Genomic DNA, 19,093 nt, shown 5'->3' on the forward strand with positions numbered 1-19,093 from the left:
CTAGACAAGGAGCTTTAGAAAAGACTTCTAACACTTAAACCTACATTCGATGTTAACAACTTTCTCTTCTTCAGAAAAGCTTTCCTTGCCATTGCCTTCTACACTTTATATCCTCTCTGTTTTGGCTATCTTCAGCTATTTTGCTGCCCAAATAGCAAAACATGTGTACTATTTAAGTGTTTCGTTTCCTAATCACTCGATTTAATTCGTCTACATTCCATTATCCTTGTTTTGATGTTAATCTGATATCCACCTTTCTAGACACTGCCCATTCCATTCAAGTGGTCTGAAAGTGCTTTGCTGCCTCTGACAGAATTACTATGTTTTTATTTCCTCTCTGAAAAGAAGGAAGGAAGGAAAATTGGGTTTAATGTCCCGTCGGCATCGAGGTCATCAGAGACGGAGCAAAAGCTCGGATTATGTCAAGGATGAGGAAGGAAATCGAGCCGTGTCCTTTCAAAGAAACTACTCCGGCATTTGCGATTTTGGGGAATCACGTGGAACCTAAATCTGGATGACCGGACGCAGGTTTGAACCGTTCTTCTCCCGAATGCGAGTACTTCTTCTCTCTGAACTTTAATTCCTACTCCAAATTTTTCTTTCGTTTCCTCTGCTTGCTCAGTGTACAGATTGAATAACATCAGGGATAGTTTGCAACTCTATCTCATTCCCACCTCTACCACTTATTTCCTTTCATGCTCCTCGACTCTCATAACTGCCGACTGATTTTTATACAAATTGTAAATAATCTAGCTCCAGAATTTCAGAGTATTCCTGCCAGCATGATCAAAAGCTTTCTCTAAGTCTACAAATGCTATAAAAGTAGATTTGTCTTTCCTTAACCTATCTTCTAAGATAAGTCATAGAATCAGTATTGCATCGCCTATTACTACAATTCTCCGAAATCCAAACTGATCTTCCCCGAGGTCGGCTTATACCACTTTTTCTGTTCTTCTGTAAAGAATTTTGCAAGCATGACTTATTACACTGATACTTCAGTAATTTTCACACTTGTCAGCAACCTTTTTTTTCGAACTGGAGTTATTATGTTCTTCTCGAAGTCTGAGGGTTCTGTGCCTGTCTCATACACTCTGCACGCCAGATGAGAGTTTTGTTGTGGGTCGCTTCATAGTGGAGATGGGAGAGGGCGAATCCCCTTGGGTAGGGGGAGTTAGGTTACAAAAGATTAAGTCTCGTGGAGATGGTAAGAATTGTTTGCTGAAGTAGCAACTTATTACTCGTTCTTTAATCAGTTTATTGTTCTAACAAACACATTTACTTAGTGATGTTTCGGACCAAAACCCCATATCAGAATGTCAGAATGTCACTGTAAACGATCCCCATCATAGGTGATTGCTTGACTGTTCACTCGGTCTGCTAACTACCAGCCACTTGGCCTAACTAATCAATCATCATCATTGTGAACTACTTCACCAGCACTCACAGGTCATTTTGCCTACTGTACAACTAACAAGTACGAAGCAGGAACTTGCTCCCGCTACTCACTGAAATTCTGCTATTCTTACTCTTTGAAAAAGGCTCACTGTTCACCACTGTTCCAACGAGTACTGTAAGACACTACTTAACTTGCAGTTACTGTATGTCCACCAGAGTTTATCGCCATCTTCTAGTAGTTGAAATATTTACTGCTCCATCAGGTGCTGCTGTGAAAATGACACTGCTCTCTGGATGCACAGTACTGAAACTGAGTGTTCATCCTACTCACTGCTACATGACTCTGTTATATCGTTCTTAATTAGCTCTGGTCGCACACAGGCCTCTTCAATCTCTTTATGGAATATTCCCTTGGGGCCTACCCCCGACATTTGATCGCCTTAATGTTTGATTATCCCTCGAAATCGTACTCGAGATTCTTCCATTACGTACGTTGGAAAGTTTCCTACTTTTCCGTTGACCTCGACCCTCGGGCCGTTGGCCACGTGTCAGGTGTACTAGTTGCTAGCATGTCTGACCAGTCTCGAAGAAGCGAACGCTGTCCAACCGCTTTGGGAAGCGTTATCCTGTTTGGCTTTCCTCTGTGACGAGCACGGACCGTCTTGCATACAATCGGTAATTCGACGCTTTCGCCAATTGTTTGGGTGATTATTTCCACAGTTCTTCGCGTCATTCCATTGTTTAATCAACAACAAATATTATGCTACAATGCGTAAATCAGTTGCAAAAATGAGTTTAAAGCAGTGCAAATGTCTGACTCTCGCAGGGCCTTCTTCCTGATTTAGGAGAAAATGTGACATGTGATTATTTCGTAGCTTAAGTGAAAAGCAGAAAAATAAGCAAAGCCGAGTCCATCTGTGAATCCAGAAGAGGCAAGGTCATCAATGGAGACGTAGCGCATAAACAATCTTAGAAAGAAAGCAGACAATGTATTTTCCACTTTGATCACAATAGGAGACCCGCTTGAGCTGTAGGTCACTAAAGCAGAAAAAGATTACCGATTTTTTTAACCGGATACGTTACCCTTCTTTAAAATGTTTCTTGATTAATCAAACTTTTGTTAAATCGAACTCTCAGTTATTCCAACTTTTTCTTAGGTCCCGTCTGTTGCTAGATCTACATTTGGTGTATGCTGCCTAACTCTTCAGACCTCACTTTCTCCTCAAAATATGTACTGGGAAAGGGCCGTTTTAGCAGATATTCTGTAGAAAACGTTTTCATGCTAGATTTACTCGTTTTAACACAATCTAGCCTATAGAGTTTGGATTTAAGAGGATAGAAATCGAATCGAATATATTATTTTTATGTGTTTAGACCGAACAGTAACTTTTAAATTCAATAATTAACAGTTTAACATTGCGAGGAATAAAATAAATAAAAAATGTTAGTGCCGGCAGAAGTCGAACCAAATCTCGAAATTACGTCTATGCTTTACAGCACTCAATCACAGTGGAATCACGACAACCAAGCTTTAAAAATCCCTCGTACTCTATGCTAGCACAATACACTACACGCAGTTTCAAAGAAAAAAATACTGACCTGGTGTTGTGAGCAACATAGCACAGAAGGGATGACGTCACATCAGAGCAAGAGCAGTAGAAAACAGGCAACTGCGTCGCTTCTCTGAGTTGACTGTCATTTTAGCACTCGACATTGGTATCTATTTCTCGCGGAGAGAGTGGTACAAAACACGCCTTCGTCCGTTTCATTTGCATACTAGTGCGCATTCGAAGGGAAATGGCAATTTTAATGCGATTTCCGACTCGCATTTGAAGAGAAATGGTGTAATTTTAGTGCGATTTCCTGCTCGCATTCGAAGTGAAGTTGCATAATGTCAGTGCGATATTTACAGTGTGCTGTAGCACATTAGCACATGACAGCCGGCATAAAATGGTTCAAATGGCTCTGAGAACTATGGGAATTAACATCTTAGGTCATCAGTCCCCTAGAACTTAGAACTACATAAACCTACCTAACCTAAGGACACCATACACATCCATGCCCGATGAAGGATTCTAACCTGCGACCGTAGCAGTCGCGTGGTTCCGGACTGAAGCGCCTAGAACCGCTCGGCCACACGGCCGGCGGTAGCCGGCATACACAGCCGTCATCATCAGGTGCTGCGATTTTTTTCTGTTACGTGTACTCGCTGCCAGAACACCAACCTAACTGTGAATTGCTGGTCCCGCTACTATTTTTCGACAGTGCCACCCACGTCGACCTCTGTTGCTTTTTTTCCCTGAGCACGCACTGTTTTTCCGTGAAGCAGAAATTCTCTCAGCGTTTCCCCCCCAATTCACGATTAGAATTTAACAATGTACTGCTACGACTATGCATTACATCCAACAATTGAATTTTTGTTTTGCAGTTTTAAATGCCAGAAGTTTAGTAATAAATCAAATAAAACACGAACCGAGGAGGTTTAACTGCACATTAATTCCTAACAATTGTCTATTGTGTAGGCGATGCTCACACTTGGTAAGGCTGCACTTTTAGGTCCCTATACCTGTATCTCTCACATTGCAGACAAGCGGACACCGCTGGTGAACGGTTCCGGCACCACAACTACGGTAGAGCGGCGGCGGGGCAGCGGCAGTGACGACTACTCGGAGACGGTGCGCATTACGTCGACCGTGGATGACCCAGTGAGGCCCAGTGTGATCAACACCGTGCAGAGCTTCACCAAGAAGACGGTGCCGCTGAGAGGCGGGCTCTCCACCGAGACCATAGAGTCCAGTGAGACGACGACCGTCACCAAGAGCCGGTACACCCCATCGCCGAGGTTGCTGGATGGCCCGTCGTCATCACACAACGGTGGCGTCGTCATTGAGGTGCGGCCCAGGAAGTGAACTGGAGCCTCGACTGCTGCGAGCTATCCGTAGTCTCGCGAATCTACTCGCGGAAAGAAAAACTCTCTACTTCTTGAGAATCCTCCCTCCTCCCTGAAGTAGATCCCTCAGGTCGTAAGACACTGTTCCTGCTTGTAAGGCAGGAAGTCAGTTGCTGAGATGACCCTGAAATGATGCCTCTTGTATGCATTCTTTCTGTCACCATAAGCATCTTTCCTACATAGCCGAGCTGATTATGATTCACACCACCCACTATTGCATTAAACCACTGATGTATTTCTCAAAATTTGTGCCTGTTTGATCCCCTCTGGAACTATCAACAACTGCATGTGTACTAATTGCCACATACGTAGATCAAAGCTGCTATTATTATATACTCAGGAGTTTTCCTGCTCATGTCATATGCAGAGTTTTATCTGCATTCTGAAGTGCCTATAGTAATAGAGAAGTATCAGTGCCCCTTTGTTGAAGAAAGACATTTTTAAAATCTATATTTGCTACACAGTGCCTCAAAATAACATTCAGGAATGAATAACATTGTACTGAAATAACGCTGTAAATTACACCAACTGACATTAAAAAGTGAGAAAGCTCTGATGCTAAAGTACGATTTATTTTTAACATTATGTGGCACTGCTATAGCATGAAGCTCGATTATGTATTTAAAAACAGTTCAGATGTTGTAGTCTGAAATGTTCCATACTTCCGTTTTTATCTGAAATTCAACACTGTACATTGTTTCTATAGAGCAGCTCAGCAAAATTACGTATAAACATATTCATCTCAAAATCCCACTAATATTTTTTTAGCTGTAAGACTTCACTAGACAATACATAGTCCTCTCCTGATCATCAGTGCAAGGAAATCATCAGTTACATTAATTACCAAAGCTATGAAAGAAATGTTTCATATCTGCAGAAGAACAATTCATCTCATATTAAAGTGTGAGAAAAGTACTTTTTTACATTCATTCAGCACTTTCAGTGCAAAATAGGTTACAAGTGTAACAGCTCCAACAGGTTGATTAACATGTGTCTTTAGAAAGATGATCTGTACAACATTCAATATTCATACAATAAATGACCTGTTGTAAAGTATCTGTGTCACATTTTTGTGAATTCGGTATCCAGTCAAAGTGCCAACATATAAAATTATGTTTTATTTTGTTGTTTAATTAATGTAATTATTGGTAAAAATCACATACAGTAGATATAATATTGGTGCTAAAATATGATGTCCATATAAAATAGATATCATTTGTCGTTTTTTACCCTATAGTGTGATTTATGTAACAAATTAAAGTGATATAAATATTATACATTAACCAGTTAAAGAAAAATAATATAGTTGAGAGAAATGCTAGCATATTAAAGGCATGTGCTGCAAATGTATTCAGGGCATATGAATTTAGAATTTAACAGTACTGAAGATTAAGTTAGGTTTAAAACTAATTTTGACAATTAATAGATGTACAATATAAATACAGCACATCGAGTAATTTGATCAAAACTCTGCTTAAGTGTGGGCTGTATGTGTAACACATAATTTTCATATATAGCAAATACTGCATATTTTTGTTTTTTGTATCAAAAACATTAAAATTTTTCAATAAATATATTAATACTACTTTTGATGTTTTTATAATTGTTTTTCTATGCCATCTTAGCTTACCTATTTCTATTATTTCTGAAACTGCTCTGTCTAAATAATTAAACATCACAAAGCAGATAAAATCTATAGCAAAAACCTTCAAAGTGCTCTGCAGATATTACATCAAACATAATTTTGCTACATAATTAAGTCATAAAGACACACATATGCAATATATATATATATACACAGGGTGGAGAAAAATTTACACGAAATTTTAAACCTGTATAGCTGATGCCAGTAGGAACCAAAATTACTAATGTTGTGTAGATTCACAATGCACCATAATTAAACTACAGAAACTTGGTGCCACTTGCTCCAATTGGTCATGGAATTGCCCTGTTGCCAGATGCTCCGGACAATGCATGACCGCAAATGCTTTGCCTGCTGGAGATCAGGATGTATCCAAGGCAGCCTGCACACTTGGTGAACCAACAATCATAGCGCTGCCTGTCACCCAATGAATAGCAACAGTGCCGCCCAATGGCGAATTGGAGCATGTGGCGCCAAGTTTCCATTGTTTGAAAATGGTGCATTGTTGATGTACACAACATTAGTAATTTTGGTTCCTACTGGCATCAGCTATCCAGGGTTAAAATTTCGTGACACAATTTATTCTCCACCCTGTATATATAATAAACAACCATGTCTTGGATGGTATATGAGAAACATAGTTTTCTCATTCAGCAGTAAACAAAAACACGCTGAAGTAGGTCCCTTGCAAAGTGGCCAAAATGATGGTAGTTTTGCATGATGGTAATAGGATTACAAATCCAGAAAATTTTAATTAACTGTGGCAATGGCTGTCAAAGTCTACGTTTATATTTAATCAGATGATCTGTTACACAAAACTGATCCAGTGGAAATACTGATGAACATTTACTCTGTTGTATACAACATAATTTTGTATCATTAAGGGAAAATGCATTTTTAAAAAAGAACTATATTTTACTGGCATGTATCCAGCATGTAAACAGGTTGTGCTGATGGCCAGTGCTGACATTTAAGCAGCCACAGATACTATTGAGTGTTATTTTGCTAACGTTTAGTACTTACCACCAAATTCTGCAGACCTGACATTTTAATGTGTCCTGGACAGCGAAGTCACAGGCACATATGTTACAAGCAAATAACTGGTGTATTAGTGTCCTACTGACCCGCTACCACATCTTATTACAATAAAGTTTGATTAAATTAAACTGTACCATTGGATGTAATAAAACATATATTAAATGAAGATGAACAGAATGGATAGTGTCTTGAAAGGAGGATATAAGATGAACATCAACAAAGCAAAACGAGGATAATGGAATGTAGTCGAATAAAGTCGGGTGATGCTGAGGGAATTAGATTAGGAAATGAGACACTTAAAGTAGTAAAGGAGTTTTGCTATTTGGGGAGCAAAATAACTGATGATGGTCGAAGTAGAGAGGATATAAAATGTAGACTTGCAATGGCAAGGAAAGCGTTTCTGAAGAAGAGTAATTTTTTAACATCGAGTATAGATTTAAGTGTCAGGAAGTCATTTCTGAAAGTATTTGTACGGAGTGTAGCCATGTATGGAAGTGAAATATGTACGATAAATAGTTTGGACAAGAAGAGAATAGAAGCTTTCGAAATGTGGTGCTACAGAAGAACGCTGAAGATTAGATGGGTAGGTCACATAACTAATGAGGAAGTATTGAATAGGATTGGGGAGAAGAAAAGTTTGTGGCACAACTTGACTAGAAGAAGGGATCGGTTGGTAGGACATGTTCTGAGGCATCAAGGGATCACCAATTTAGTATTGGAGGGTAAAAATCGTAGAGGGAGACCAAGAGATGATGAATACACTAAGCAGATTCAGAACGATGTAGGTTGCAGTAGGTACTGGGAGATGAAGAAGCTTGCATGGGATGGAGTAGCATGGAGAGCTGCATCAAACCAGTCTCAGGACTGAAGACCACAACAACAACAACATGAGGACAATTCCTTGTACAAGAATCCATACAGGAATCATAAACTGAGGCACATTAAGATTACATAATTAGATTGCTAAAAATGGAAGCAGAACGAAATACCAAGTGAAATTTCACAAGTGGAGTACAGCAGCAGTCTGGTAACGTCCTGTACTACAGAGGAGGTTATAAAGTGTAGGTTTTATTATTAACAAGAAAATTGAAAATGAAGATATTAATATAAAAAACTCATAATATTAAGAATTGAAAATGAAGATATTAACATAAAAAACTCATAATATTAAGAATTATTTTATAAATACATATTCCTTGAAAATTACACAACACTTCTCGAAAATACATCCAGTTGAAGAAGTCGATCTATATAAAAGGTTACTGAAATTAAAAAAATAGCAAATAAATCACACAACAGGATAATAGACAATGTTGTAAAGTTCAGAAACGATGCCTACATAGCGAAATTTCTGATATCAGAAAAAAGTAGAAGAGATGTATGAATGAAATTCACACAAATGAACAACATATGTAATTGAAATACATAAATCAAGAAATATAATACATAAAATGAATACGACAATGAAAGATAGTAAAGTAAAACCAGGCAAAATGTTAGAATGAGTAAACATGAGACAAAATAGCTATCAAACAGCTGTTAGGACTCTTTCCTATGACAGCTTCAACTTTTGATGTTGACATTACAATGTATCAGAGTTCAATTAAAATTAGAACTGTCAAGGTAACAAAGTCTTGCTGTTACTATACCAGGTACTTCGTTTAATAGCTCTAGCAAATTATCTCAACACTACTTTAGATTTCCTTCCATACACACATCCACATGTAGCCTAATATCACTTTTAAAAAAATCAACATTCTTCATTAAAAGAATAAACATTGCTCAACTTGGTAAATCTATTTTTCCCAGACAAATTAAAGCATGCCATAAGCAGGCTTGTCTGTCTTAATTATGAACCAACAGATGTCAATAACTACCAGCCAGTCTCTGTCATCATATCATTTACAAAATGTTTTGAGGAGATAATATACTTATGAACTGTTCCCACTAATGTGGTAGTCAAGTATTTGGCCAGTTACTACTTCATACTTAAGAATTCATCTACTGAGTAGAAGGAGTTGTCATTCAGAAATTCTTTTAATTTGGTTTTAAATGTTGGTTGACTGTCAGACTTTTAATACTATTTGTCAAATGACAAAAGATTTTTGTGGCAGCATAATTCACCCCTTTCTGTGCCAAAGTGAGATTTAATCCAGAATAGTGAAGATCATATTTTCTTCCAGTGTTTTAGCTATGCACTTCGCTGTTATTTTTTAATTGGAATGGGTTATTAATGACATATTTCATAAATGAATATGCATATTGTGAAGGTACTGTGAATATCCTGAGTTCCTTAAATAAATGTCTGCAAGGTGATTTAGGGTGGGCTCCAGCTATTATTCTGATTACACACTTTTGTGCAATGAATACTTTATCTCTTAATGACGAATTGCCCCAAAATATGATGCCACATGAAAGCAGTGAATGAAAATAGGCATAGTAGGCTAATTTACTGATATGTTTATCACCAAAATTTGCAATAACCCTAATAGCATAAGTAGCTGAACCTACCCGTTTCAGAAGATCATCGATGTGTTTCTTCCAATTCAATTTCTCATCAATGAACACACCCAGAAATTATGAGTATTCTGCCTTAGCAACAGACTTCTGTTCATAGTCTATATTTATCAATGGCATTATGCCATTTACTGTTCAGCATTGCATAAACTGTGTTTTCTCAAGTCCATTTGCAGAGAACCACTTAATAATTTTGTGAAAGACATTATTTGCAACTTCCTCAGCTGATTCTTGCTTCTTGGGTGTGGTTACTATACTTGTATCATCAGAAAAAAGAACTAGCTTTGCAGTTTCATGAATATAGAGAGGCAAGTCGTTAATATACATTAAGAGCAATAAGGGACCGCAGACTGAACCCTGTGGGACACCATTCTCGATACCTCCCCAGTTAGAGGACTGTGCCGGTTTTTGTAGACTATCTGTACTGTTAATTTCCACCTTCTGCTTTCTTCCAGTTAAGTATGAATTAAACCATTTGTGCACTGTCCCACTCATACCACAATACTTAAGGTTACCTAGAAGAATTTCATGATTCACACAATCAAAAGCCTTTTAGAGATCACAGAATATCCCAATGGATGATGTTTGGTTATTCACTGCAGTTAATATTTGATCAGTGAAAGCATATATAGCATTTTCTGTTGAAAAGCCTTTCTGAAAACCAAACTGACATTTTGTTAGTGCTTCATTTTTGCAAATATGTGATGCTACTCTTGAATACATTACTTTTTCAAGAATTTTGGATAAAGCTGTCACAAGTGAGATTGGGCGGTATTTGTTAGCATCAGGTCTATCCTCTTTTTTATGCAATGTAACGATAGCATATTTCAGTTTATCTGAAAAAATACACTGTTTCAGTGAGCTACTATGTATGTGGCTGAGAATCCTACTTATTTGTTGGGAACAAGCTTTCAGTAATTTGTTGGAAATGCCATCAATTCTATGTGAGCTTTTATTTTTGAGTGAATTTATTATTTTCCTAATTTCAGTAGGACAAGGGGTTGAATTTCAATTTTATCAAATTGTGTAGGTACTGCCTCTTCCGCATACTGCCTTGCATTTTCTAAAGAGTAGCAGGAACCTATTTCCTCTACAACACTTAAAAAATGATTGTTAAAAATGTTTTCTACTTCTGACTTCTTGTTAACAAACTTTTCATTGTGTTTGATAGAAATACAGTCTTCCTGTGCTCTCGGTTGTCCTGTTTCCATTTTCACAATATTACAAATTGTTTTAATTTTATTATCAGATGTGCTAATCTCAGACATAATGCACATACTTCTGGAATTTTTAATAACTTTTCTGAATACATTGTAGTAGTTTTTACAATGTTTCACTGTTTTGGGATCATTACTCCTCCTAGCTATAAGATACATTTCCCTTTTCTGTTTACAATTTATTTTCATCCCTTCAGTAAGCCATGTCTTTTTATGTGGTTTCTGACAGTTGTATTTCACTGTTTTCCTGGGGAAACTGTTTTCAAATATGCTCACAAAGGTATCATGAAATAGGTTAAATTTTTAATTGGCATCATGTTCCCTGTACACCACATCCCAGTCTAACTGTTGCAAGCGATCCCTAAAATTCTGAATTTGTTGAATTGTTAATGGAATGCAGTATTTTGCAGGATCGTTTTGCATTACTGTATGGAGCTATACGATATACTGAAAAAGCTGTGCTTCATGATCAGACAGACCATTTCTAACAGGAAATTTTTGTTTTTGATAAAATTTATCTTGGTATATGAAAACTTTACGTATCAGTGTGCTGCTTTCCTGTACCAGACAGGTAGGAAAATCAATAACTGATGTCATTATTGACAAAGGCATTTGGTTATGATAAGCACTGCATTCTTCTAGAAAACTGATATTGTTATCAGATTAGCATGCATGTATCTAATGTAGTTCACTTGTTAGAAAAATCCTATACCAAGTTACATTAGCCTGTGCAAGGAATTTAGTGAGAAGTGCCACATCTTTTTTATGGACACAAACTGTAGTGGGCACTCTGTGGGATTTGATCATTGTCTCATTGTTGTTCTTCTTTGATATTAGCAAACTACTGTTTTATTTTAGTCAGTTGGCAGAATTACTTACTTTTGCGTATGAAACAAATATTTTTGTTAAGATCTATAGATGAGCATCAGTACACAAAATAGTAAATAGGGTTATTGCAAAAGTTTTTGCATATTACAACAAATTTTCTAGCTTAAAACCTTCATAAACCCTGCTAATCCATGTTTGCATTGCCAAAAAAGTCACCTCCATTTAATATATTGTGATGTAAAGCTGTTCTCATTTGGTTTGAAAACCATAGTGGTTTCCTGGGTATGTCATATTTGAGATCATATGCACTTGCATTTTTCTGATCATTGAAGTGACTTGCCCAGTAATGGATACAGCCAAACCACACCAAAAATTAGTATTTTTCACATGCTCAAATTACTAACAGATTTAAAAGAATCAATGGCCAAGAGAAAAAACTTCGAAGGGGTACTCTGAACTGAGCCCCATATCTTTAAATTTATGATCTGACAACCACTTTTATACAATGTACCAAGAATAAACAATAAAGGAGGCAGAAAATTCTGAACAAGTTACTGATGTCATCTTAAAATAGGAAAAGGCATAAATGATAGGTTATAATTGTTGCTGTTGGGACATAGATCAAGAAGTTAACATTTTTGCAAATTTCGCCCACTTACGATGTATGGAACAATGTTTTGCAGTAACTCCTCCCTTGGGTAAAAATTTTCCATTCTGCTGAACAAAATAATTAAAACTGTGAGTGGACTTTGCAAATTTACACCATGCATCCACTTGCAAACCATTTGGGAAAGTTAACTGAAGCCAAACAGTTTGTCTATTCACTGATTAATTTGCTACTGACAGCTCATTTAAGAGCAGTTCTAAAAGTAAAAATGGTCTGCAGCACTTTCTGATAAATGTAACTTCGGCACACAAAGGAGTAAAATACACATGTGTTCACAGTCGTCCTCTGACATAAGAAGTCTTTTTAACTGCAGAAACAACTATTTTCAACTCTTCATGTGTATCAAAGTGGAAAACTTGCTCGAAAATAAGTATTCAGTTATATGCAAGAATAAGAAGCTGCTGCCTTATGCAGAGTAAAGATTCAACTTTTTAAATGATGCTAGGTATCAAAATGAAATTTTCAATAATGGTGGTATATAAAGGGACAAGTAATTTGGTGTACTGGTAACAATTCTATCTTCATGACTAAATTCTTATTAAGCAAAACAATATACTGTCAAATAAGTTTGAAAACCACTTAGAAAGAGATTTTCAGTGATGCGACGTTTGCTGTGCTACACAGTGACATTTTCGCAGAAGTGAGAGATAATACAAACCAAGATTGATGGTAAGCTGCAACTTTCCCTCACAATTACAGAGTGTCTTCGCAGAAGAAAATATGGCAACATGTTGATCATTTACACAATTCGTTAAGTGTGTTTTTCTTTCCATTCATTTCTCTCTCTCTCTCTCTCTCTCTCTCTCTGTCTGTCTGTCTCTCTCTCTCTCTCTCTCTCTCTCTCTCTCTCTCTCTCTCTCTCTCTCTCTCTCACACACACACACACACACACACACACACACACACACACACATCACTGAGGTGATCACATTTTGAAACAAGAAAAGGGACATTTTAATCTTTTCTCGATGAAACAAGGGACAAAAGAGAGTGCATAAATGTATTTCATCATAAATAGGAAGGTTTAGACATTAATAAAAGTTGAATAAATAAATGTAACTCACATATATAGATGCTCCGGATTGCCTACAGCCAAACAATCCTGTCGAATTATTTGTGCAGGACACATTCCCCATTGATAATTAATTGATAAATGGATCCTCTTCAGTAAGTCCACTTTACCGCAATATTTCTGATTAAAATTTACATTATAACTCAATATAGCTTTCAAAATCAGTACTGAAAGAGTGTCCTTCTGATTTGTTCACACGCCATTCGTATGAGGAAACACTTATTCAGTGGAGGTATTAGTTCTATGTGAACAAAGAAGAAATTATATTTCAAGAGAAGTCTTATAAGACACTTTGTTCATATTACAATGTGAAATAATTTCTACCCTACTGGCACTAGGTGATGTTTCCTTCCATATTGCATTTTTGTAATATTTTCGGTGATATATATTTTTCAATATACACATTTTCATCATACAGACTAGTATATCTATTATAGTCTAAGGAGCCATTTCATGAATGAAATCTTCAGTCTTTTGTGTATCTTTCCACTGGGGTACTCCTGCCTTAATTGTTACCCAGTTGCAGTCACACAAACTCTTAATGGGTTCTAACTTAAATATGTAGGTGTGATTACATAACATACTGGACAAACTATTCAAATTTTACAGTCTCTGATGATGAACCCTCATTTTCCAATTTACCAAGAATTGATTGATCTGCCAGGTCAAGTTACGAAAGTCTTCACCCTTGGAAACCAAATTAGCTTTGAAATCATTTAACATAGAAGATACTTCAAAAACTGTAATTGTTTCATCCACTGTTCTTTGATCTGCAATGTGAAAAGTTCATTGTTGGTTGTGAAGAAAGTACAGCTAGGCTTTTGATAAAGGATTTTCAGAGAGCTATTTGATAACAGATGAACATATATTGTGAGATTCGAAAACGTTTTCAGAGGAACAAATGCAGTCACAAGAAGTTCAACCACAGGAAACAAAGCAAGCCACCAATTTTTGCTATAGTGTAAGACGATTATGTAGTCCTGGTTGATAAAATTACAAAATTCTACAAGATTTTCGGTGCTTATAGTACACTCATAGAAATAAGAATATATTTTAGACAATACCTTCAATTCAATAGGAAGGACATCGTCAGCCTTCTGGATAGAATTGTGGGTTACATGAATAGATCAAAACACCCCAAGGAAGTTATAACCTAAATTTCCTTTCTGTTTCGTGAAAACTCTGTTGACAACGATTCTAGATACACCTCCATAATTGCAGTTCATATTATCTGCAAATACAACGAATTTCTTCTTTTACGTTATTATTTTTCAGGGCATTAGAACTACTTATAGCCTTGGGAGAGCCACCCTGACAAAACTCTACCATTTGGTGAACAAGATATATACAACAGGCGAAATACCCTCAGACTTCAAGAAGAATATAATAATTCCAATCCCAAAGAAAGCAGATGTTGACAGATGTGAAAGTTACTGAACTACCAGTTTAATAAGTCACAGCTGCAAAATACTAACGCGAATTCTTTACAGACGAATGTAAAAACTGGTAGAAGCCGACCTCGAGGAAGATCAGTATGGATTCCGTAGAAATGTTGGAACACATGAGGCAATACTGACCTTACGACTTATCTTAGAAAATAGATTAAGGAAAGGCAAACCTACGTTTCTAGCATTTGTAGACTTTTAGAAAGCTTTTGACAATGTTGACTGGAATATTCTGTTTCAAATACTAAAGGTGGCAGGGGTAAAATACAGGGAGCGAAAGGCTATTTACAATTTGTACAGAAACCAGATGGCAGTTATAAGACTCGAGGGGCATGAAAGGGAAGCAGTGGTTCGGAAGGGAGTGAGATAGGGTTGTGGCCTATCCCCAATGGTATTCAATCTGTATATTGAGCAAGCAGTAAAGGAAACAAAAGAAAACATTTGGAGTAGGAATTAAAATCCATAGGGAAAGAATAAAAACTTCGAGATTTGCTGATGACATTGTAATTCTGCCAGAGACAGCAAAGGACCTGGAAGAGTAGTTGAATGGAATGGATACGCTCTTGAATAGAGGACATAAGACGAGCATCAACAAAAGCAAAACAAGGATACTGGAATGTAGTCATATTATATCAGGTGATGCTGAGGGAATTAGATTAAGAAATGAGACACTTAAAGTAGTAAATGAATTTTGTTATTTGGGGAGCAAAATAACTGATGATGGTCAAAGTGGAGGGGATATAAAATGTAGACTGGCAATGGCAAGGAAAGCGTTTCTGAAGAAGAGAAATTTGTTAACGTCGAGTATAGATTTAAATGTCAGGGAGTCGTTTTTGAAAGTATTTGTGTGGCGTGTAGCCATGTGTGGAAGTGAAACATGAATGATAAATTGTTTGCACAAGGAGAGAATACAAGCTTTCGAAATGTGGTGCTACAGAAGAATGCTGAAGATTAGATGGTTAGACCACTTAACTAATGATGAGGTATTGAATAGAATTGGGGAGAAGAGAAATTTGTGGCACAACTTTACTATAAAAAGGGATCGGTTGGTAGGACATGTTCTGAGGCATCAATTTAGTATTGGAGGGCAGCGGGGAGGGTAAAAATCGTAGAGGGAGACCAAGAGATGAATACACTAAGCAGATTCAGAAGGATGTAAGTTGCAGTAGGTACTGGGAGATGAAGAATCTTACACAGGATAGAGTAGCATGGAGACCTGCATCAAACCAGTCTCTGGACTGCGAACCACAACAACATCATTTTTCAAAAATTCACTGAAAAATGTGACAATGATTTTTGAAGTTTCTCCAGGCAAAGATTTCAGGTCCAATATTTTACCGTGCATCTCCTCAATGAAACCTAACAAGTAGTGGAGATATTTTATGCCATTTAGGTTTAATGCATCTGCCATTATTGAAACAAAATTAGTTTTGTGTAAGTCAGATCCTCATTGAGAAATGGCAAAAGGGGTTCTAACATTTAATATAACTGCCTTCATTTTGCTGCAAGTAAATTTTGGTTTTGAAGCATAGATGATAAGTTTAGCAGCACATTCAATTGATGTGAAAGCCTGGCTGTGGTGGACAGTATGGTAAATAAACCCTTCTTCAAGAGCTGTTAATTTCATATCTTATTCCCTTAAACTTTCGCTTTGAAAAAGGTAGTCAACTTGGTGCTAGTAGAAGCTTACACATTGTGATATTTCTGATCAACCCCCATCCCCCTCTCATGGCTTACGCTGAAAGTAGATGCGTATTTATTGCATCAAATATCTGAGTAAGGAATCTTTTTCTTTTTTGTGTGTGGGTATTCCAACGGAGGTATATTATGAATTTCAAGTGCTTTAGAACTCGCAATTCACAAAAGGTCACGATATTTTATTGTTTCACAAACGATGAACACAGTACTGTCTTCTAGCAAAGTCACAACTGTAATGAATTTTGACTAACGCTCAAATAAGCGCATTTACAGTTTTTGTTACTATTGGCGGTATTCACATCAGGTACAATTGATTACGATTTGTTACTTGATGGCACAGACTAGCACAGTTCAACTGTTGTCCACAACTGCACTTCTCTAAGCGAAATATCCACGCAGCTTCAGGCATGTATGTATTATGGACCCATAATATAGACAGCACTTTGCATTGTCAGTTGTTATTATTTTTAAATTTTTCATTAAACTGATGCAAAACAGAACATTTTGAATTTTTGAAGGATCATCCCTTCTGGGATACATTCAGAGGCGAGAATTGGAGTGGCATTCATTAAAACAAAGGCGTTTTTCGTTGCGACGGGATCTTCTCATGAAGTTTCAATCACCAGCTTTCTCCTCCAATTGCGAACACACTCTGTTGGCACCCACCTACAGAGGGAGAAATGACCATCACGATAAAATAAGAGAAATCAGGGCTCGCACAGAAAAATACAAGTGCTCGCTTTTCCTGCCCACCTTTCGAGAATGGAACAGTGGAGAGACAGCTTGAAGGTGGTTCATTGAATCCTCTGCCAGACACATAATTGTGAATAGCACAGTAATCATGTATATGTCGATGTAGAGGCCAATGGATGAAACTAAGGAGAAACTAGGAGCTCTAGGAGTAATTCAAATTGATGATAAGAAAATAGACATGCTGAGATTTGTTGATGATATTGCAGTGTTAAGTGAAGATGCAGAACAATTAGAAAAGCTACTGGTACAGACGGAAATCATCCTCAGCTCTTTCTATAATATGAAAATTAATAACGCCAAACAAAAATTTTAGTGGGAGCAGATAAATCACAGCTGCCCAATTCTCACTTAACAATGATTGACTGTTGACCATCGAATCCTTTGCCTACCTAGGAGTAAAAGTACATCAGATGGAAGGTCAAGAAAGGATACTGCAGGCCGCCTCAGAATGCTGAAGATTTCTTGGCTAGACAAGATATCAAACGAAGAAGTTCTCCACAGAGTGGGGGAAGAAAGGTGATCGAATGCAGAAGGTACACATAGGTCAGCTATCTGTTGAGATGTTGTAACCTCCCTCTCACTTATCAACCTCAATGACAGTCAAAAATTAAACCACGTGTACCTAATGGAAATTTGGGAAAAGCAATCGTCACCGAAGTTAATTTGTCGGTAAAGAGGGAGGAAAGGGTTACATCTAAATGAAATTGGTGAAAATTAATTTTGAGAAAAGGGTAAAATTAGTGAAGAAAGTGAATGTGTGGTCGTTACATTAACAATTAATTGGCGTTAATTAGATATTTGAGATTTGGGGAAAATTACGGTCGCCAGTCCTATGGACAACTACTATAATAACTGAAAATGAAAGATTAATGCACATATAATTAGCACTAAAAGCGTGGCAACTGAAGGTTGACACGTGCTGTGTGAAAACTGAATGTTTGTCAGAAGTAATAAATTTTGCTACACTCTGACTAAATTTAGCAAAAGAATTACTAAAACCGGAAAACTGAAAGTTAATTTAGTTACTGAAATTATTAGTGAACTTTGTTTCTGAAGCACTACGAAATTCAGTAGAATAAGGTTAGTCTTGGGCTACCTCAACAATCATTTCAAAAGCTTCTTGAATCTACGCAATTTAGAAATAAGAACTTGAATTAAATGGTTCTGAACAATTAACAACAGTAAAATTTAGTATGTACCAAGCTGGGCTGCAGTCACAGGTAAGCTAAAATATGGTAACAAACCTTGCACTTTTTATTTGTGCTTGTTTAATCTAAATATTGTAGCGAGCTATGAATACTTTAACTGAATTTTGAAATTAAAGCAGTGAAATGGAATGATATTACTTTAATGCTGGCGTTTGAATTTCGACAACACTCGGGTTCATTCTGGAAAAGGAAGGGACCCCACTTTGTAATGCAATTGGGACAATGAGCAACAAAGGTTGAAACGTCCCCTTAGAACAATTATACATAAGACTGTGCTTAAACTGACACACAATGTTTTTAGCGCAACGCAATCTGACTTTCAAAAAATCCCTACGAAAGAATGGGCCCTGACTAACATTAACCTATACCTTTCACAAATCACTTACCTCACAAAAATCTTCGCTACTCAAGCTACTGCAATACAGCGAGCGCCACTACTGCCAGCTAAATAAAAGATTCAAACTATGGAAGGCACTAACTACTGATAGGGATAGTTAGCAAATGAAAGATATTAGTAGAGAACAAACAATGTATTTACCTTGATATCATCATATATAAATATAGCAGTTCATGACAAATTACAAATCTCCGCCATCTCTCTCCCCACATCCACCACTGCTGGCGGCTCACCTCCAACTGCGCAACGCTACGCGTTGTTCACAG

At 37.1% G+C, this 19,093-nt stretch overlaps 2 protein-coding genes across 2 annotated transcripts in view; both read left to right on the forward strand.

The window, feature by feature from the left end:
- The window catches only part of LOC124779271 (serine/arginine repetitive matrix protein 2), an 874,478-nt gene extending 868,548 nt beyond the window's left edge, over nucleotides 1-5,930 (forward strand). Inside the window, exon 14 of the mRNA XM_047253700.1 lies at nucleotides 3,982-5,930. Within this exon, the coding sequence (XP_047109656.1) occupies nucleotides 3,982-4,304 (323 nt within the window). The 3' untranslated portion in view covers nucleotides 4,305-5,930. The remainder of the gene's footprint in view (nucleotides 1-3,981) is intronic.
- Nucleotides 5,931-17,334: 11,404 nt separating this feature from the next.
- Nucleotides 17,335-19,093, forward strand: part of LOC124779288 (39S ribosomal protein L51, mitochondrial) — a 58,892-nt gene continuing 57,133 nt past the window's right edge. The window contains exon 1 of the mRNA XM_047253701.1: nucleotides 17,335-17,466. Coding sequence (XP_047109657.1) covers nucleotides 17,335-17,466 — 132 coding nt within the window. The remainder of the gene's footprint in view (nucleotides 17,467-19,093) is intronic.

Source organism: Schistocerca piceifrons, chromosome 1 (assembly GCF_021461385.2).
Source record: "Schistocerca piceifrons isolate TAMUIC-IGC-003096 chromosome 1, iqSchPice1.1, whole genome shotgun sequence".
NCBI lineage: Eukaryota > Metazoa > Arthropoda > Insecta > Orthoptera > Acrididae > Schistocerca > Schistocerca piceifrons.